At 36.8% G+C, this 23,195-nt stretch overlaps 1 protein-coding gene across 1 annotated transcript; it reads right to left on the bottom strand.

Annotated features, from left to right (window-relative positions):
* Positions 1-923: 923 nt before the first annotated feature.
* LOC110372471 (uncharacterized) lies at positions 924-22,596 on the bottom strand. The gene is made up of 7 exons (XM_064036376.1): positions 22,407-22,596; positions 15,747-15,864; positions 10,350-10,511; positions 7,014-7,247; positions 4,844-4,975; positions 2,930-3,102; positions 924-1,159 (listed from the first exon to the last, which is right to left on the bottom strand). Exons 1-7 carry the CDS (start codon positions 22,487-22,489, stop codon positions 1,075-1,077), a joined length of 987 nt encoding a protein of 328 aa, XP_063892446.1. The 5' UTR covers positions 22,490-22,596; the 3' UTR covers positions 924-1,074.
* Between the last annotated feature and the right edge of the window lie 599 nt (positions 22,597-23,195).

The raw sequence follows: 23,195 nt of genomic DNA, 5'->3' as shown, positions 1-23,195 counted from the left end.
AATAATCAGATTTATTGACTGTGAGTCATACTTTTTTATAATAAGATTTGGATTTTCTTATGTAATGGGGTTTGTGTTAGGTAACTTTAAGATTTTTTCAAAATAAATATTCGTGTAGGTTCACTGTTTTGTTACTTAAAGTAGGGTTGCTAATATAAACTGCTAAGTTATTTTAATATCTCAGACTTCATAATCTTCTTGATATATATTTTTCCATCAAGATAGGTTTGTAAAATTTTAGATATTTTCACTATTAAAATAAGTTAAGCATTTTTTTAAGATGACAAGCACGTATGTTTAACTGAAAATAACATTGCAAGCATTGATTTTCGATTTTCATAGCAGTCATTTTTCCTAAAAATAATGGGATCTAAATAAAATTTTTGGCTTCGATTTCTTGAAATACAAATATTGAAGGTCTAATGCTTGCGTAGCGGTGAATATAGTTTATTTATTTTTTAATAAATTAGACTTATTTCATAGACTAAAAACAAGCTGTTGTGCAAATAATAAAAACATGTTTATTGGACTTATATGATAATTTTATTGGCTTGATAAATGTCTTCTAAACATAAAAAAAGCAAATAGTATACATTAATAATATTTTCAATGGTAGGGTAATTTAAATAGTAAATTATTTGAGATTCTTGAATCTTGTCGGTTGTGGTATGACGATATGACGATATTATTACTTTGTATTATGCTCAAGTTGTGATTCAAAATTAGACTAACATTTTCAAAAATGTCCGATATACTTCAGCGTGTACTAACTAGTCGAGTGTGAACATAAACTAAATGCAATAAGCAATATTGTTTTATCTTATTGTACCATTCAAGCAATCTTTTGTGGTGCATTCCAGTTTGAAAATCTTGAAAAAACAATAAAAAAGTCAAAATATTAAAATATAGTTTTATTTAGCTTCTTATTTTACATACATTTTATTTTTATTTTCGGCAATGATGTATTTTGTCTTTAACACTATATTATCACGACACAGTGAAACTGATGTCTAAAATTTGAAATGAAGCAAGGTTTTGTAATATTTCTTTGATTTTGTTATACTTCCTCGCATATTACTTGTTCTGTAATGCATTTAATTTTGCCTTGTAAATGGGCAGCTCAACGTTATCCCAGTGCAACGCCACATTGTCGAAGAACCTAAAACAACAGAAAAAAGTAAATTATAGTTAGGTATTGTGCTTATACAATACCAGATACTGTGCTGAAATGTGTAAATACTCTATGACTGAATCATCTGCCTAGCCTTTTCCCAACTATGTTGGGGTCGGCTTCCAGTCTAACCGGATGCAGCTGAGTACCAGTGTTATACATGGAAGCTACTGCCTATCTGACCTCCTCAACCCAGTTACCCTGGCAACCCAAATACCTCTTGGTAAGTCTGGCTGTCAGACTTTCTGGCTTCTAACTACCAGTAACGACTACCAAAGATGTTTAAATGATATACCGAATAATGAAGATCATTCTGTACATAATTATTGATGGCAAACAAGAAATGGGAAGCGCCATTTTTTTGCAATCCTTACTAGAACGCCATCTATGATTTCGCACGAGAACTAAAACGTAACCTAGTGCTTCGAGCAAGGCTTAGTCTGTACCTATCCTAGGCCCTCTCTACGTTACTATCAAACGTTAGTAACAAATAATTTCACTACTAGATAGCGTTAGTAGCTTCATATTGCTCATATCTGAGGCTCCACAATTATCGTTTTAAATTATACATCGTATCAAGGTATCTCGTTGCATGGTAATTAAACGTATCATCGCCAATAAGGTATATTCATTAAAGCAATTAACTTCTAAGGTAGTACTGGTAGGTATCTGCGTTTTTCTTACTAGTTAAAAGATTGTCTCATTGGTCAAGCCAACTTCTCATTGGTAACTATTGTAAAATTTGAAATGAACAGTATTCGCTACTAAATCTTCTTTATCCGCTTATTTACTATCTTTCCGCAGGACTTATCCTTCTTTACATAATACGACGTCAAATATTGGTCATCAAGTTTGACCAAAACTAGCACAACTTATTAAATTACAGCCCATTTTCAACGACATCACAAACTTTCGTTTTTCTAAAATCTTTAAAAATATAGTCATAGTAAGTAAGTAAACAGTGGTTTTAAGAAAACTGATGTTTAAGTTTTCAGAGTACTTGAGCTTAAGTAGATTAATATAGGTGTTCTTTAGGAAGCACATTTACTTGGCACCTAGTATATAGGTTCTGACTACCATACTCGCGTTTGATTATACAACAGAAATTGTCTCCATGACTAAGAGACTTGGAAATCTCCAGCGAAGCAAAATCGCGACGGCGTGCCTTCCAGACACAGGTAAGTAAATACCTGCTCCTGTTTATTGATATTTGTTCAGTTAGCTCTAGTCTCTTTGGTAAATATCACCTTCCTTGGTCTTGCCTTATTCATGCAGTCTCTGACATGTCTAAGATGCTCCTATACTGTAGAACCTACCTATGGCTATAATTTGTTTATCTAAATTGCCTGCAATTCTGTGTGTCTGCGGTAATATAATATTCGCGATATAGAACAGTTTCATATGAAAATTGATTTAACTATTATTGTATGCGGTACTAACTCTGTCTGATCGTGTTAAAGGGAAAACTAAGAGTCTAAACTAACGGAAAAATAAGTAGGGGGAGAGGTTTGTATACGAACTCGTAAAGTCCAAGATTGTTACTGAAATAAGTGGAAGAAAAAACACCACGTGAAAGCTTGTGAAACGCCTAAACTATGAGGCACTACCATGGACAACATACATTTTATGACGTACATTGGTCGACACAAGATCATTTGGATTTATCATTTCTCAGTACCAACCGTCAAGCGACACAACATGGTCGAACACCACATTTCACCTCACCATCCCAATGTGGCAAAACGGGCAATTTCTCACCTTAATTGGATGTCTTCTAGCACCCGTGCCTCGTGCTCAGTCAGGCCATTATCCAGCACGTCGATGGTATCCCTTAGCTGTTCCACGTTGTAGAAACCACATATGTTCGTGTCGATATCTGGCTGGTTGAGCGTGAACCAAGTGGCGAGGCGGGCTAGCTCCACGTTTTGTTCCTAGAATTGAGAGGTTCTTTGGGCTGTGTTCAAACCAAACTGACTGTCAACCGAATGTGAGCGAACTTTACGAACGTTCACATCTAATCGACGATACGTGATGCGTAAGTAATATGCATGGACGCTGACTTACGGCGGCTGACACTCAGTTTGGTTTAAACGCAGCCTTAGTCAGAAAGTCAGCACTAGTTAGAAGGTAGAGAAATTAAACAGACGAGCTTTACTCGGGATATTTTTATTGGTGAGTGTAAACTAGCTTAGTCGATTTATCCGCCCATGAAACCTACGTACTGATGAAAATCGTTGGACTCGATTCCGAAATTCCTAAGTTACCTATATCATATTGCCTACCTGTATAACATAATGTTAGCAGATCATGAAGTCTAGGAAATATACGTAGGTAGACATATACCTACCTATAAATCCGACATTATTTTTCCGTGTAAGTACCTATGTTTTTTCGTGACTGAGTCACGATCGGTTTTTTTATTATCTAAAACCACGAATCAATAGGTACGAGTGCTATAATTATAAATACTGGTTTTAAATACCAACATATGTATGGCAAATTCGTAATATAATAATGCAGGCGAATATTCCGTCTCCTAAGTACCATCTACCGTCTGAAATTGCGTCCTAAACCAGAAACTGCTTCATTCAAAGAGACAGCACACCTCTCTAGTTTGTGTGATTTTCATCAAAATTGAATTTAGTGGAGCGGTCTGAATTTAATAAGCAGAAAGCATACATCGGTCGTCTCTCACGGACGCTTTGTACGATGCAAGCTGCTTAGAAAATGTATTTAATGGTAGAGATGCAAGTACCTGGTATTTGGTACAAAGCAAACAAAAGCAGTGCTTGCACATGAAGTATGGGACAGTACCTCCAGGGTCTGCAGGTCATGGAGAACGAAATGATTAGAGGAGGTGCCATAACAGAAAATTGCCTAAGAAAGTAGCGCGCCAAAATGCTGCTGTGCGGGGGACGAGGAACGTTACTGACTTCGCCCTTATACGCCTTGAGACCCGAACATTTTTTGTAATACCAAAATTCGTTGACCGGTGTCCCACAGAACCCAATTACCTCGTTACTTCACTCGTAACTGCTCGTTTTGGTCATACCCACTATACGAACTTGACCTAGCAGAAGGCGCCTGACCTACCTGCATTATGGTATCTCCGCTCACATTCCCTACTCCTTTGCAGGTATTTACCGCGGACAAACAGTCCCCTCGTATTATTATCTCTTACAGATAGTGCACTTATTTGCTGAAGGTAGCGTGCAAATAACCGCTCGACCGTTTTGCAATATGAATCTTCTGATATGACCAACTTGAACAAATAGAATACTTTCATATGGAGCTGCGCTTGCTGTAATGAAGTATCGCAAGCGACTGTCGACTGCATTTGTTTATTTTCAGGAACAAATATAGTGACATTCTCCGATGGCTTTTGCATAAAATTATTGTTTTGATGAAATTAATGTGGGAATTCAGTTTAACAGACTGGACTACCTACTTTTAACCAATACATACAATGGGTTAACTGACAACTTAGGTACTTATCTATGTATTATAGAGTTTGATTAATAATCTCAGGAATTTAAAAAATCTTTCAGTGTTAGATAACCCATTTATCCAGGAAGGCTGTAGGCTTTTTATCTGGGTTCGTGCAGAGGTTCTCACGGGATTCTGGTGAAACCGCTGACAGAAGCTAGTTAAAAATAATGAGAAAAAAGTTACCTTACAATAGTCGGAAGCCCTCTTACAAATGGCCTTGATGTCATCGCTAGCAGGATGCCATGGCTGCGGCCCGTGGTTCGACAGCAAACCCATACCAGTAGCAGCCGCGTTAATCACGCTGATTCCTTTGCTCTGAAATAAGATTGTGAATGTAGCTAAAAAGCCTATTACTGACTAAATGAATCTGAATAATTTACTAATTATTACTTAATCGAGACTGATGAACTTAGTCGAAGGATCGGGAAGTGTGATCGAGATAGAGTAGCACTTTGCCCAGCAGTGGAACATTCATCTCCCGAGCCTTTTCCCAACTATGTTGGGGTTGGCTTCCAGTCTAACCGGATGCAGCTGAGTACCAGTGTACTAAGAGCGACTGCCTGTCTAACCTCCTTAACCCAGTTACCTCGGCAATCCAATACCCCTAGGTAAGACTGGTACGTACGACTGGACAGTGAGACATTATAGGAAAGTAACAAACATACAGGTGAAGCTAATAAAAAGCGTGTAAAAATGACAAATTAACTAACAAATAAATGACTGAGTTAGTACCAGACAGAAAAGTGGGCACGTTTATAGAGGATCTTTTTGTCAATACAAAAAGTAAGTTAAAAAAATATGCTTCAACTATTGGTAACTATTGAATATTCAAAATGTGTTTGACGAGATCCAGTCCCAGGTAACATACTCCTACTACACAGTAAACACAAGTTCATCTAATTAAACAAGAACTCGGCCTACATACACGCAGCTGAGGCTAATGGTGCATTCTCTTATGCACTCAAATAATTAATTTGTGCAGCCGCATCGCGGTCATCATTACCCGCGGTAGATATGTATCTATGTATGTAGCTTAATTGTATAGGTATAGTATGTACCTAGCGTGAACGTCGGTGCAGTGGTTTACACTATAGGTACTTACTTATATGGATAGGTATACCTGCTGTGTTTATCTATGTGAATGTGTACCATATTAAAGTATTAAATTAATGTTATTGAATTTATTAACATATGAAGAGTTTTGCCTGGGTAACTGGGTTGGGGACGTCAGATGGGCAGTCGCTATTTGTAAAACGCTGGTACTCAGCAGCAGCCGGTTAGACTGGAAGCCGACCCCAACTAAGTTGGGGAAAAGTTAGTCATCAAGTGTTCTTTACTAAAATTGAGCCTTGTTAAGCATCATGTTTTTACAGGAGTTGCTAGTCCATAGACCGCGTTCAGACTAAGTATATAGTTTGTCGGGCTTCGAAGGTCGGTTTTCCTCCGCGCGACACATCCGAGTGGAAAAACTCTGTCGCGTGATTTCAGGCGTTATCTTTCACACCAGTAGTTGTCAATTGTTAGGTATTATTAGGCGCTTCACCGACTGTGCTGCGCGTCATAGCATGGCCGATTTTTACTCAAGTCTCTCAATTTATATAGAAATCACGCCACAACATACTGCCGACGCGGAAATACGCGGGAAAGCATAATACGCGACGGGGCGCGGTGCAATGGATGGAGCGCCTGGTATTGCCAAAGGCGTGACGATACACGGACGACCCGCACATTGCCGGAAAAGCCGAGCCGGAAAATCCGTTTAGTGTGAAAGCGCTCTTACAATATTACAAAGAACCACGTTTAGTAGGTTGTAGAACACACATGTTCTTTAAAGACGTACACAATAGTTATTCTGTAAAAATGCATAGGTAAATAGATAAAATGTCATTGTTGATACAAATAGCATAAGAACTCAACAATACTATAAAACACTTATAAAGTCTAAATAAAAGAATTCTATAGAAAGAGTCAAGAGTCTTTCAAGTATGTACGTACTTACATTCTATTCTTAGGGTCCGTTCAGACAGACCGGCTCGGAGGAGAACAAATTCTTAACACGTTGAAAATCGAGTACTTAGTATTTGTAGTAGGATTCATTTTTGCATGTGCACTGCTTTTGACATTAAGAATGCTCGAAGGCGCTCGGTGTGAAATAATAAGAGGAGCCGACCGGCTCCGATCGCGTACTTGTTCTTGACGTTTGGATCCGATTGCTCTTTAATGCTCGCACAGCCGATCGGCTCCGGTCTGAGTGAAAAGAAATATGCGCGCCGATGCTCTCCGAGCCGGTCTGTTTGAATGGACCCTAACATTACATTTCTTTCTTTCCCAACAAAATAAACCACATTCTTACCTTAAAATACTTGGTGTAATTCTGCAGCCGATTATCACATAATGTCGATTTCGCGTACGACAGAATCGAAGATATTTTAACATCAGATTCCTCAATGATCTCCTTCATGAGATCTATGTCGTAATCAGCAAGGCCTATGTATCGTGTTTTGCCATCTTTCACTGCTTTTTCGAGCATCGGCAATGTTTCTTTAAGGACAATTGATATATCTGGTGCGAATGTGGCGTCATGGACCTAAAACAAGGAAATAAAATTAGTAGATGCCGGAAAACTGAATTTCGAGTAACTAGAAGATAAAGGTTTAATAAATATCGACAGAAGACGTCAGGAAGGCTTTATGTTCCAGTAACTAGTCTTATCAAGTTCTAGGAATATCAAGGGATACCAACAGTTCAGACAGGCCGTCGCTCCATGTTAAAAGCACTGGTACTCTGAATCCGCTTAGACTGGAAGACGACCCGATGACGATATAAATACAAGATTTCACTATGTAAACTCTTGTTGACGTGTCTATACGTTCATACAGTTAGCAATTTACTACACAGTCAAACGGGCCAATCACTGTCAATCATCTATTCATACCTGTCAGTCCATTCACACTATCATACTACATATTCCGTAGTACGCCGATACGTGATAATAAGCGTCCGTAATTTCACGATTAACAGTGGTACAAAGACGACAATTTCACGCCAATCCGCTTCGAAATTAACTGATCATGTGCTTGCTTTCAGCTCAAAGTCAGTCGCATACAACATGGAAGTTCACGTCGAGCATTATTAGTTTCCGAACTACCGGGAAACGGGATGCATGTATCATGTCACCAGGCAAATTTGCCCGTAAATAAATGATTTATTAGATCTGTTTTAGCTGGGAGCTCTTCAAACAACCAATACGAGAGATGTGAATAAATTATATTATCAAAGAAGATGCATTTTCAGTTTCCTCAGGTAAAGTAATCAAAGTAAGTCAGCCCTCTGTTTACCTGTTTGTTATGCTTTCCACGGTAAAGCGGATTGGAATCAAAGAAATGTGTAAATAAAACCTTTTCACGGCAACTAACCAGCAAGAAATATTTTTCTACGTCGGTATAGAAGTGAAAAAGGACTAGTACCTACAAAACGTGCGATTAATAACTGTGTTCAATTAATGAATAGTAAAAAATACGCTAAACGAATTAATAAAATGATGTTCGAAATGGATTCATTTAGTTCGGAGCACCGGTAAGCAAACAGTAACTAAATGGGATTGGGAAACGGGACCACCGCGGCTTTACAGAGAAATATAAACTCGGTGCAATCGGTGATTGCACTGCGAGGGACAGATCATGCGAAATAAACCATTTTATTAAAAAACCGGCCAAATGCGAGTCGGACTCACGCACGAAGGGTTCCGTACCGGTATTTATAAAACGGACAAATAAATCACGTTTGTTGTATGGAAGCCCCCCAAAATATTTATTTAATTCTAGTTTTCAGTACCTATTTGTTGTTATAGCGGCAACAAAAATACATCATCTGTGAAAATTTCAGCTCTCTAACTATCACGGTTCATGAGATACAGCCTGGTGACAGACGGACGGACGGACAGAGGAGCGAAAACAATAGGGTCCCCTTTTACCCTTTAGGTACGGAACCCTAAAAACGAGTCCAATAAATACAAGTTTTTATTCATTCACACTTAAACGCGTCATATTTACTGAGAGAGTTCACGTTGAACTAATCGAATTATATCTTTATTCATTTTACCAACATTACCTACTGCAAAGCTTTGCCATTTCGCTGCATCGTTCACTACGAACTTTTCTAGGTTTTAATTTTATTTCTTTCATATTGTAAATGCAGAATGTTTCAACAGTATTTTAATTTATTTGTACTTTAATGGTGTAAAAGTTCGTATCGAAATTTTAATTGACGAAATGAGAAATGGAGCATGGTATCTATAGTTTTGTTCAGCCGTGAATTTCCTTTAACATGGCTATTTACATCAGAAAATTCACGGAAAATCATTGTACCTATAATTGGTTTCCGTCATATTTTAATTAACTGTAACGCAGTTCTGTTTGGACAAAGAATTGAGTGCATTCGACGAAAAGAGAATACGTATAGACCTACCTATAAGTATACCAATACAATTAATGTGTGTATTCGTCGAATCACTCTTTATGGTTCAAGAAATCAGGAATATCCAACATTGATAGATACTCGTTTATACAATCAATGCTGAATCAACTGTCCGTTGGAAAAACAATTTGCAATAATTGGCAATCATTTTAAGCCTTTACTTCCATGTAATTTTGAGTCCACACCTTTACTTTCAATTCATATTCATCAGTTCTTATCATTAAAATATAATTTATTTTGTTAAAACGTGGGTACCTACATGTATAGCAAACAGGTTTGTACATAAAGTGTTCAAATAGGTTTGCAAGGTGTCAAATAATATCAGACCCTTACATGTTTAGCCTGTAATTGGCGTAGAAAAATTTTACAAAGCGAAACGGCACAGGAGCTGGATGCGAGCAGCCGAAAATCGATCTCAGTGGCGTGCACTTGGAGAGGCCTATGTCCAGCAGTGGACTGCGATAGGCTGATGATGTGATGTGTGATGTGAAACGTCACAGTTACGCATTATCAAGGTATTAATTGAGAGTATAAAAACATTTGGCAATAAGGAACTCTTTCAATTCAAACTTTCGCTACTTTGTCCACGTTCTTGCGTCTACGCAGAGTACGTTTCGCCTTCAACCTGAAGTCACGGTCATGCTACCAACCGGAGCTGCAATATAATGCAGCTGTCAACTGTCCCGGCCGTGATTCCAACTGTCATACAGAAGGTCAAGTTCGCGGGTACTTTAGTCTATTACGACGCCCCCTCTGTCGAGATATTAATAGCCGGAACTATCAGTCTGGATGACGAGTATGACTAGATTAGTTCGTGGATGCGTGACAGATGCATGCTCCAAGCTGGGGACCTAATGCTTGTTGATGGAAGCCCGTGGATCAGCACATCCGTCGTAAATGCATACGTGAACGTGACTGCATGCTTTGGCAAGCATTTGAAGATGTTGGCCCCTGTGAAAACTTTTGGTTCTTACGGTGATAGAAAGTATGGAATCTCCAGAGATACCTACATAGAAATCTTAAAAGGCCTTCTTATATCTATCGTCTGTCAACCACCTCCATATTATTTATACATTTTGTAGAGGTTAGGTAAGTAGCCTCTTTACGCAAAATACTACCATACAGCAGCTGCTAGTCAGACTGGAAAGAAATTCACAATACAAAATAAAGAATATTGCTTATTGGATGATATTATTGAATCCTGCCATCTTACCTGTATCAAATCCACATAATCCAAGCCGAGTAGACGCAGCGTGTTGTCCACTCCAGCTTCGGTCTTCTCCGCGGAGAAATCAAACATCCTCTCAGTCGCCATCTCATATCTGCCGACTTTACTGCCGATGAAATACGAATCCCGTGGTACTCCTACCAGAGCCTGTAACAAAGTATATTGTTAAAATCACAAGTCCGATCTGTACTAATATTATAAAGAGGAATACTTTGTATTTTTGTTCGTTCGTTTCAAAAAGTACGGGACCGATTTAAAAAAATTCTTTCACTGTTACAAAGCTACGTTATCTGCGAATAACTATTTTCTTCCCAGCTCAGACATGCGGGTTAAACCGCGGTAAAACAGCCAGTCTATAATAATATTGTACAACTTATTTGTTTGCTTGAACTTGCTAATTGAAACTTGGGTGTTTTTAAAAAATATTTCATAGTTCGATTCATCGAAAATTATGTAGGCTACTTCTATGTGGTTCTCAGAGGCCGCGGGGTATACCTATGTATATCTTGTGAAATTATGTATGTAATAAAGGGATACTGAATCATAAACAAAGAACTACCTAATATAAACCTAGATATAATGTAAGTAGATAAGTACGATCCAATCAATGGGATCACAAATTCAGTGTAATTCTCGGACAGTGTACGAACTAATTATTACAGCTTTAAGCTTAAAACCTACGCACACTGTCGACGAAACAGTCGCTCGCCATTTGTTTTTTTTTAAATCATGAATTCAATCAAACTTTTTAGTCGGTCTGATACCTACCGGACAAATACCTGATCGTTGTTACGAACTTCCATTCATCTTCATACTGATTTATGAGCCCAAAACAATTATCGGCCGACTAAAAGTTTGTAGTGTGTATCCCTTATGTGAACTAGTGTTGATCCTAAATGTAATTAAGGCTCGTAATGCATTTGTGTTCCAAATCAGGAATTATTCCGAGGTTTAATTAAATATTGACCAATCCTATTTGCTAGGAACTACGTTGATACACTAAGTGCCAATAAGTATAATGCGATTATAGATGATAGTGCATCATCATCTGCATAGAAGGGATGAGCGTTAATCACCACGCTTGCTCAAGGCGGATCGGCGATTTCAGACTCTCAAGTTCGATAGCACACTAAGATTATTTCAGTGACTTGCATGTATTTATACTAAATGAACCAGCAGAAGAACTCAAAAACTTTCAGCGATATGAAAGGCAAAATATTAAAATTTAATTTTTGACAAAGAAAATGTCAACTACTCTATTCGGAACTTCATGTCTATGACGATATTTTATGCACAAAAGCTAACTTGTTGCGAACGCTTCGTATTCCTTCTACTTACTAAAAGTTCTTTGACTACAATGCATTGTACATTGTATTTGATATGACAACACAGTCCAACATTTATTTTATTTCCCATTTTTACTTAATTAATTAATAAAATTCTGTCCAGAAACGTGCAGGCATAATGGATTGGCCACCAATCCAATCTCTCGTCTCTCAGTATTACAATACCCAATTCTCGATATATTCGTACAATTCGTTAACAAAATACTCGTGAAATCATAACGGACTCTATTGACTTATTTCATCAGCTATATTTTATGAAAGATGATTTGATTGGTTCGGTTGCAAAAATATGATTTTTTTTATTGAACTAATGCAACTACGGGGTTTATACAGGCTTATATAATATAACACAAAGACTTTTAAACGTCTGTTGAACACTTGTCTAAAAAAATTCAGATAATGACGTCGAAATAAGATCCGATTTGCAGCCACACTTTTTTAGACAAATGTTCAACAGATGTTTAAGTTTTTGTAGTAAGGCTGTTAAGATTTTGTAACCACTGTTCTACCAGGTCCTATGCAAGCAGAGCTACGTTCACCCCTCGTGCCGACACATAAAGAAGAAGTATGAAATACTTAAGACTTAAGTAGGTGCAAGTTACAACTTTCAAACGAAGTTCTATCCTATTGTACTTACAACAAAGCTGATTTGTCCTGTAGTCCTGCCGGCCTCAGAAACCTAAGTACGAAACTAAAAACTGTAAATAGCCGCTTCAGCGAGACCCTTCTATGGAAAACTTTTACTTAATACTGTATGCAACTTTTGATATAACTTCGCTACAGTATTAAGTACTTGTTTTGTTATTAAATGTCAGTTTGCTATCGTTTGACGTTTGTAGTCCGTACTTTTGGGTACTTACTGACTTTAGGTGCCCCTGTGTAGCGTTCAACTTTTAGGGGAGCCCTGGTGAATTAAAATCACAACATGGGACATGGACGTTGGACAAGTTCCATACTAAGAGAAGGATTAATAAAATGAACCTATATATTTTCAAATCAGCCGACCGTGCTTTGGCTCTAAGTCACATTCGAGATTGGATTCTCTCAATTAAATAAATAATTACATCTTTTCGTGCGCAGTCTGACTGGTTTTTATCTAGAGATATTAATGAGTACTAACGTCAAATAAAGTTTACTCACACAATAAGCGTTTTAGATGTTACTTTACTTATGATTGATTTGAATTTGAAAATGGTTTGTGTAATTTAAATGACTAATTATTGTTGGCAAAATGGAAATTATAGCCATTATAGGTATATACCCCAAAGATAATAATAAATCTTTGATGCAAATTAAAAAGCTAAATGAACAAAGAACAGTAATGAAGTTGACAGTCACCTGTGTAATCAGCTTATTGCAAATATTTAATACGAACTAAAAACTTGGGAATTTCTTCAGCTGCCACCGACGCCTAGGAATCAATACCATGCCATACTTACAAAATACTGTTGTATCTAACTGCAGTCAAAAAGTTGTACCTACTTACCCCCACGGTTAACTGATAATATGATTATTAATCATTCAATTGTTAAACTTAAAGCAACTTTTCTGTAGCCTTCAGAGTCAGTTTGAGCCGCATATTACAGACTAAACAGTTGGTTTAGAAACATTTTTTTAACAAATCTTTATTAAGGTCAAAGTTTTCAGTTGGACTGACACCTGCTAAATCCCTGATCTTAATAATGTTAATCATTTTCGTACTGATTTGTGAGTCCTAACAAACTATGGGCCGACTAAACGTAATTGTTATTTGGTACTAGCCCTTTTCCCGCGGTTTCACCCGCGTCCAGTGGGAGCTACTGCCCACACCGGGATAAAATATAGCCTATGTTACTCGCAGATAATATAGCTTTCTAATGGTGAAAGAATATTTAAAATCGGTCCAGTAGTTTTTGAGTTTATCCATTACAAACAAACAAAGTAAGTTTTCATCTTTATAATATTAGTATAGATTGAAATGGGATACTGCAGAACTAAATTTAGTACTGAATCTCTGAATTCTGCAATTGTTGATTGCAAAACGAAAGCGTGCTTCATTAATTGTTTTATCCGTTTTCCTACTGAAGCAGGATTGTTTCTTGTACAAACTTTGGGCTCTCGCTTGTAGGGTAAATTGACAGAAATCCCCTTCCGAAGTTCATTGTATAAAATCAACAGACAGCTCGAATTTCTGTACTTATTGATTGGTGCTGGGCGATGCAAATAAGTAGAATTGCAGGGAACTTTAATACAATGCGATGGAGGCAAGTTAAATAGGTACATTGACGGACACTTTAAATTTTGGAAGAGTATGTGGCATTAAATCTCGCATGGTTCGATCGATCATAAAATTCTGCAACTTTTGGCGCTGTTTGTCCGTGGATCGGTGACCGTCGTGATGAGTTACTTCGCATTTCAGAAGGCACGTTAATTTGATGGGTTTCAGCTGCTGATCTTGGCTGGCGTTACGGGCAGAAAATCTGACAACCAGTTTTACCTGGTCTGGTATCAATTGCATACGTACACATAATATAATATTAAGATTTCTGACGACACCAACATAGCTAGTCATAGTTTCCTAATATGACGTATTATAGTTTCCTAATAAGCTTAGTAAAGGAAATTGCACTTAGTTGACTAAGTAATATATAACTTAATAGTTACTTGAGCTTTGCCTTTAAGTTAATTAATGTTCAATGGAGGAAGCATTAACCTGACGGTTGGGTCGATAGAGTAAGTCCAAATAAGTAGAGCATTGGTGTTACAGATGCTTTATATCACAAAATTCTGTTACTTAATTAATTTTTAATATGAGTTGATGATTATGATAACAACATTTGTACGCCATTGACGGCAAGACATGGTGTTCTGTTTATTATTTTTGACATCTTTTACTTTTGTTAAAGTACTTTCTACCAATAAAAATATTTGATTTGATTTGAAAGCGGGTGATCTACACTCGTGTGTGTTAAAGTACCTACACGCATATTGTCTTTGTATGTGTAAGCTTAGGAGCGCTCAGTAGCAAGAATCGAGTCACTAACTCTCACAAAGACAATGTGCATGACACACACAACTATGGGTTAGCCGTTTTAATGCGATACCTAAAGCTTTTTATACGCTTCATAACATGGATGATTCGCTTAAACCCTAGGTTTTAAATTAGGCCAAAAATTTTCATTCGAAAACCGCACAAAGCACTAGAAACCCAGAGTTTATTTAGTAAGCTTAGCACGAATAATATTGACGCGGGGCTCCAGGACGTGGCTGAATTTTGTATCGGAAATACTTCATGCAACTTGCATACTGACTGTTGTTATGATCCGACTGCGAAAGAAAAGGGTTCGGTCTAAAAACTTTTAGCAAAATAATAAAAAACCTACTTTAATAATATAGGTATCAAAAACGAAACCTTTTCCTAAGTTTGACAAATACTGTGCTGAATACCGCATCAACATCAGTTCAGTCGAAAAGTGTGATATAAGTACAAAAACAAACATACACATATATATGTACTTATACACACAGGTAAAATTGTGAATCTTCTTTTCTTTGTAGTCGGTTAAAAGTTTCGGTTTAGTTTAGCTCACGTAAGAGTCAAATAAGTTACACCAAGAGATATGTTACTGAAACAGTGAAGATTGAAACTTAATCTCTACTAAAGGCGAGTAGACTTATCCCACAAACGTTAGTTACTATCCTTAGAGTATTAAACCAACCAAGTCTGCTAATATATTGTGTTGCTGGGGAGTTTGTTCCACCACTTCTTCCCAGCAAAAACATAGGCAATGGTGAAGGGCGGGCGTTTTGGGGGTCTTTTGTAAAGACCTTCAAAAAGTGCTGATTTTCAGCCTACTTTGAATAAGCCACTTTTTTTTTGTTTTTTTATTATTTTCGATAACATTGTTACGCACACGATAACCTTTAAAAGCACAGCTATAACTGGACCTACAATGCTCATACGAATATCGCCGGGGCAGTCTCTTACCATTACCAAAGCAGAGGGAAAGACAGCATTGGCGTGTCCAGTTAGTTATATGCTCTAAGCGTTACCTACCTTCCCAATAGTTCGTTCGGAAGTTCCGCCGCCATACCAAGGTCCAGTTTCCACATAATTCACTCCACATTTCAGCGTTTCTCTTATTAGTTCCAAGCCCTTTTCCTCGTCGAACGATCTGAAACAAGTTGCAGTAGAGAAATTGTTAGTTAGTATTAACTAAAATGCAACTACCATTGGTTTGTGTCGTAGCTATGTCGTAGATTTGGTCAATTGATGAAATGTCGCAGGTTCTGGTTGGACTAAAAATACACCAAATGATCTGAAGCGATCGCAGCCACGTCGATATGCTATGAAATGCGATCATTTTATAAACTGAGCAAATCTAGGTAGGTACTTGGTACTGGCAACAACATACAAATTTCCATAATAATAATTTTGTTCTTTGCTATTTTTTCACCGTAAATTAAGCTGTCACAGTTGAAGTTCAATATTAGGTATACTTTGATGAAAACCTGGGAAATGGTATCGGAAGGTGATGGTGATACGAATTTAACCGCACAAAACAGCCAGTATCTAAACAAACATACATACGTTCTCTCTCTCCTCGATCGTTCCCTCAATGCTGAGGATCGTGACTCCTTTTTATTTCGTCAACCAGTTGTCTCCATCGGTTACGTTCCGTTGCTTGGTGTAGTGATACATACGTTCTAAACTCAAGAAAATATTGCAACACTATCATCAATATTGGAGTTACAAGCCGACAAAAAACCTAGGCACACATAGTCCGCGTACCTCGAACGTGGAAGTTAAACAAAATGGACTAGCACCTCCAGTTTTGTTCTATTTTCGGCTGCCAGTTGCAAAACGTAGTGGCTTGTCGTTCGTGTGAAGGGGCATTGGAGGGCGTTCCCCGGACCAGGCAATCAACCCGAGACGGCAACACAGGGATGACAGATTATTGACAGAATCTAGTTTTACTTAAATTGAAAACGAAGTCTGGACTCCGTTTAGCGTTTGTGCTCCGTGGTTTTGATGGTTTAATTTTCGAATGTCAATTGTTTGTTCGGACTTTCGGAGTTTAGGAACGAGGCTGTTTGGAAATTCGATCTATTTTTAAATGCACTTTTCATTTTGGAGGTGATCTGTGATTCGGGTCAATAATTTTATTGATGACATTTTCTGAACCTTGCATATAATTTCCACGCACTAATCTCAGGTATTTTTAAATCTGATAGCTTACATCAAAGAAAATATCTTTAAAGATTAATGACGAAATAATAAACTCTAAACATCAGGCCGTTCCTGTTTAGTTGCCAAGGGTCAAAGGACGCATGGTGTTTGGGGTGCTATGGATGGGTGAAACCACGGGGAGTGGCTAGTAACATTTCGAAGGGTGAAATTTCACTGCGTATAGAGGACTAATCTCTTGTCAATGATGCAACGGTGACATTGTGCAGTTGACAGGACACAGCGGGTAGCATTAGCGTTTTAGAAATATGTCTGTTGATTTGCTTAAATACTAGAGATAGAATGTAATGCCAACTTCCTATCTCTAGCAATAGATAGACAGAATATTGGGATGCGTTGTGGTGGTGTAACTTGTACCTTAACATGTATAAAATGCTTATTATCATTTATGCTTTTAACGAAAATATGTGAAGTTAAACAATTGTATTTATTTTCTAGTGTAGCTAAATAACTCCGAGGCTATTAATTTACACACATAGCCTACAAAAAAACTCCTTTCCTAGTATTTGACTGACTTTCCAATATCGTATTAACACATTACAGTAACAGCAATGCTTTCTGTGAATTAAACGTCCTGTATGCGCATAGTGCAGCAGACATCTCCGGAAACCATGCGTACAGGACATTTCATTCATTCATTCATTTCTAGGAGTTGTGCACAATGACCGATTTCATACATTTCCTGTAACATCTACGCGTACAGTTACGGCAGAAAATTACATTGCATTTGATGTTTTTTTTTAAATTTCTTTATTTTTTTCCTTGTAACTGTTTTGGATTTGTTTATTTGTGTGTAAAAAAAGATAAGGCGTCAGAAAAACTGGTTCTCAGCTGCATACAGTTAGATTGGAAGCCGACCCCCAACATAGTTGGGAAAGGCTAGGCATATGATGAATTGGTGTTAAGATATCAATAAAAAATATATAACTGGTCGTCTTTACATGTTTATTACACTGTGTTACATAAAAAGTCAACAAGCAGTTGTTACGCAATTACCTATCACAAAATTGGTAAACATTATAAAACCATATCGTTTTATAGTGCCGTAATCTGCTAATCATTGACGCTGATGGCTGAGGGATTAAATAAAAACATATTTTTTATTTATTTTACTTTGTACCATTTTATTTACCACTAGCCGTTTTCCCGCGGTTTACTACTTAGGAACTACCTAACTACTTCCCGTACCGGGTTAAAATAGAGCCTATGGCACTCAGGAACATTGTAGCTAGGTATCATCTATAAGTGAAAGAATTTTGGAAATCCGGCCAACGGTTCCAAAGGTTTGTACCCCCTACATACAAACTTTCAAAGTTTAGATACCTACCTCTTTATAATGTTAGTAGATTTTATAGTATCTAAAAGTATACTTAATTTAGTTTTCTAAAAAAAATATCATCATCATTTTTGTAATTCACAGATTACTAAAATAGTTACTACGTTCATACCACCTGCTTGGAATCCCATCATAGAAACTATTAAATCAAAATCCAAGCCTACAACTGCTCGACCTAAGGATACAGTGAGCTCGTTTTGCGTGAATCGGATTGTCAATAATAATTAACAATATGTAGGGTAGCTGTTTGTAACTAATATATCAAGACGACCAACACCTTAGTCTGCCCGTGACCATGGATGCTGTAAAGGATCCGAAACGTCGGGATTAAAATTAAAATAATATAATATAACCGCGATAAAATCCGTAAAAGTAGTTTTATTTAAATGTCTAATATTCGCGTAAGTGTCAGAAATCAATAGTTACTACGTTATCCTAACCATGTTTAATACAGGTATAAAGCTGTGGTCTGACTTGTAGCGAGGTAGAACGAGCGAGGCGACAGCGATATTCGCCTACCGAGCATACCGCCCGATCCGCGTTCTCGAAATACTAGTGATATGGAAATATCGAGCTATTTCATATCGATAAAATTCAATAAGTAACATTTTATGTCAAAAATTTTCATTCGAAATTCCCGTGCATCGCATTACTGGTAACCGTTTAATCGATTGACAAGTAAGTATGTGGAACACGACAAGAATTTGCACATGAAGGGTTCCGTAACATCCTAGGCACCTAATAATGTTATTAACGCGAACATTTTGTAAGGATGTGCCTATTTTTGTTGTAACGAATGTTTTTTAATAATGAAACTTCGCATCTATACCTATGCTACTTATCTATGTGCGGGAAGTAGGTAGTACTGTGTACACTTATGTGTATTAAGGCCTAAAAGCGTCTACCTACTTGTTGCTGTTAGCAATGGGAACTTAAAAATCACGACAACATTTTTAACTATAACATTTCATAGTCTCTGCCTATCTAGTTATCACGGTTCATCACATACCTATTCAAGCCAGTGACAAACAGACAGACAGTCAACGAAGTCTTAGTAGGGCCACGTCTACCGTTTGGGTACAAAACCCTAAAAAGCGATGCGTCTAAAATGTCCACAGTCAATGTGTGTCTGTGTAGTAGCATGTTGGCGTAACAAATGTAATCAATGTCAACGATCATAAAATTCGACCTTGACCTCTACACAACTGAGTGTTAAATCGAGCACAAGTCATCTCCCAACCGCTCCTCCGACCAAACAAACTTCATACGAGCTGTCACACAGCACGTTAGGGTTAAAACAAAAATAAATTCGCAAAAAAATCATAAACAATAAAGCCAGCCGCCGGCCGACGTATACTCATAACTACAACTTCATAAATCCCAATGTTTAACGACCGATGATAAACAATACCTACGTATCTTCAGCTGCAGTTTATTTTTAAGTTAACCGTCAAATCCGTAGCGGACCCCAATCGGGGTCTGAACATCAATGTCACCGTAAGCTCGGTTTAGACCCCAATTGGGGTCTGCGAATCAGTCATATGCTTTCCTAATTATTTACGCTCATATTTATTTTCTTTCCAATCAAACCACATTTGTGAGTACTAAATAAAATAACTAAATAAATTTAAATTATTTTTACGCATTCAAACCTTTCATATTTAGCATCCCGTTAGAAATATACCTTTTTAAAATCCAATCGTAATTACCGGGAATTCTGATCGAACTCGCCATGTTTGTTTACATTAGTTGTTTTTTTAAATTTGAAGACGCATAGACAAGATGGCGACGGTGATAGAAGTTTTGCATCGAATGATCCGATTCGTTAAAATAAAGAATCGATTTAATAATTTTATATTATTTGTTATTATAATATTACTAAATTGCACTTTTGTATACTTACCATAATCTGAAAATAAATTAGGAAAAGTAAATTTATTTTGAAAAAAATGCTAGAAAATCAGTGGTAGAAAATACGTTGTAGCCGGAATAAAATAATCTTCGGTTTTTAGGGTTTCTGAAGACGGCAAATGAAGACTTATTTATTTCTTCGGGTGTTTTATGTGCAGGATTCCTGTAGACCTGCCAAACTTAATGGCGATTCGTTACTTCCAACTTTTTAACTGAGCGGCAAAGCAATTTGACGAGAGCCGTAGTTAGGTGTAGTTATCGCAAAATTTTATGACGATTTTATTGTTTGAAAGGGCAAATAGTTCGCTGTTCATCGAAAGCTGGTCCAAGAAGGAAAGATGGCCGGCGCGCCGCCGACTTATTTTTAACCGACTTCCCAAAAAGCGGAGGTTCTCAATTCGACCATTTTTTCGTATGTTTGTTACGCGATTACTCAGCCATTTATTTATCGATTTTGATGATTCTTTTTTTGTTTGATAGCGTATACTTCCGAGGTGGTCCCATTATCATCAGGTCAGGATCTGATGATGGAACCTTGAGAAATCGAGGGCGACTTTCGAAAGTTGCAGAAATACATAGGTTGAAATCTTATCACTCAGGTGTTTGCCTGGTAGCACTATTCAACAGTGAAGGCTTTGAGCTGACCTGATGATGGAGACCAGTGAAGGTCGAGGGAACTCGACAACTGAATATTTAAACTTTCTCGTGTTTGTGCTTATATTATTCGTATTTACGAGGCCTCTGCAACAGTGAAGGAGATGTAGACGAGAGAAGTTCGGTTGTCGAGTTCCCTCGACCTTCTCTGGTCTCCATCATCAGGTCAGCTCCAAACCTTACTGTTTCATAGTGTTATCAGACATACATCTGAGTGTCAAGTTATAACCTTATCTATGCTTACAATTTTCGAGAGTTGCCCTCGATTTCTCAAGGTTTCCATCATCAGATCCTGGACCTAATAACAAATATTACCCTTTCGACCAAAAACAAACATCCAAATTGAGAACCACCTCCTTTTTGGGATTCGGTAAAAAATATTTGGTGACTTTAAAATCAATCAATTATTATTATTGTTTCTCATCATCAAATAAGTACATTACTTTGGTAGTTACAAATTGCATTATATTTCAGAACACCAGGCTTACCCTCCGCCGAAACAAAAATCTTAGAATTGTTGAGAAATAATATAAGAATAAATTAAAATTCCGTAATAGGTAATAAAAATTCAATTAAAGTTAAAAATTATTACGAATGACGCAACACCAAAATTAATAATACATATAAAAATTTAATGCTAAAAATTTTCATAAAACTGAAATATCTTTTTTCTTAACAACAAAAACAAATTGAACCTATAATTTAAAATTAATAAATAAAATTGAAATAAGTTGCTATTAAAAAATAGGTATGTACTACCCGTGCCGATAAAGAATGGGATTAGATATCGCGACAACTGTATTTACCTCTCGCTCATACATTATAGCACATGAGCGAGAGTTGAATACAGCTGTCGCGATTTCTAATCCCATTCTTTATCGGCACGGGTTGTATATATAAAATTGGTATTCGATTATTTATAATAAATATCCGATTTAGGTATCGAATGCACACCGCTGATTGAAAAAAAAAAAATACATACTCCATTCCAAAGTCTACTTCTCTTTGATCTTGTAAATTGTTCATTTTTATTGTGTATTTTATGTGCTGATTTTTTAGTTATTGAACATAAATAAGTGCACGAAATGTATTGCAACGGATTGAAAATGTTATAAATATGACGTTTGTGTTGTGTTTGAGAAAGTGATGCGATTATTTATTGGTAAGTTTTCACCAAATTTGAAATGCCTAACTTTTCGATAGACTTAAAAACACCGTAATTATTATCTTTTTCTGAATTAACTGACCCCATTTGACCTTTGCACGTTGTTGTCAAATAAGTGAGCTCTAAAGTTATAGTTAAAATACTTCTGATCAGGCATTACGGACTTAGAATTCATGTGTTGAAAGTTAGTACAAATTTTTGACTTCCATGTCGCGATTCAAAATATCCCGCCGAATCAACGGTAAAGTCATATGTCAAAATCTTGTCGAGCAGAGGGGTTAATAAATATGTTTAAAACGTTGCGAGTAATGATAACTGGCGTGTTATTCGATAAAGGAACGTCACAACACAAGAAAACAAAGTATATGCATTCATTAAAAGTATTATTTATGAGTATAATTACCCGTAAAAGTTACTGAACGCTGCACCTCCCAGGCTGATATGAGAGACTTTTATACCAGTGTGTCCGAGCTCGTTATATTTCATCTTTAATTGAAACAAAGTAACTAATTATAAGACACGATACGCCACCTTACTAGCTAGCAACAGATTGCGCGTGGACTCGGTCCAACCAATACTGTGATAAGCTACTAAACATCCATACTAACTACTTAATAATGCAGCTATATTTATACGTCCACCTACAATCGCTATTGTTTTATTTCCCTATAAACAACATAATTAAGATACTTGGTTACATATACCTATCATACTTTAGGTACTTACTTATAAATAATCTATAAATACGGTACCATTTATAATTAAAATCTTAAGGTGCCTAAAATTAAAACTAGTGGTCAAACTTGAGACTTGTGATAAAAAGTGTAATAAACACAATTACAGTCTGCATTTCTTTTAGATACTTATTTTATCCTTCTTGTGTTTCGTGATGTGCAATAACATATAACAACATCTTCAAATGAAATAAAACAAGCAACAAAAAAGGTCCGAAATGTGCGAACACTTAATAAGATGAAGCTTTTCTACTAATACGGTAACTTTCTTCTTGGGCTGGTATTCAGAATATGTCAAATAAGGAGGGGTGTGTTCAGAAACTGAACACGGTATCCTAATCAAAAAAATATTATTTTTTAAGTTTATACCAAAAACATCAAGGTTAATAATTTGTCCGAATAGGTACATTATCTGTGGATACAATAATTGGCATTGTGAGAAGATGTCACCATCATAG

This window comes from Helicoverpa armigera, chromosome 1 (assembly GCF_030705265.1).
Source record: "Helicoverpa armigera isolate CAAS_96S chromosome 1, ASM3070526v1, whole genome shotgun sequence".
NCBI lineage: Eukaryota > Metazoa > Arthropoda > Insecta > Lepidoptera > Noctuidae > Helicoverpa > Helicoverpa armigera.
This window is presented reverse-complemented; position numbering and strand designations above follow the sequence as displayed.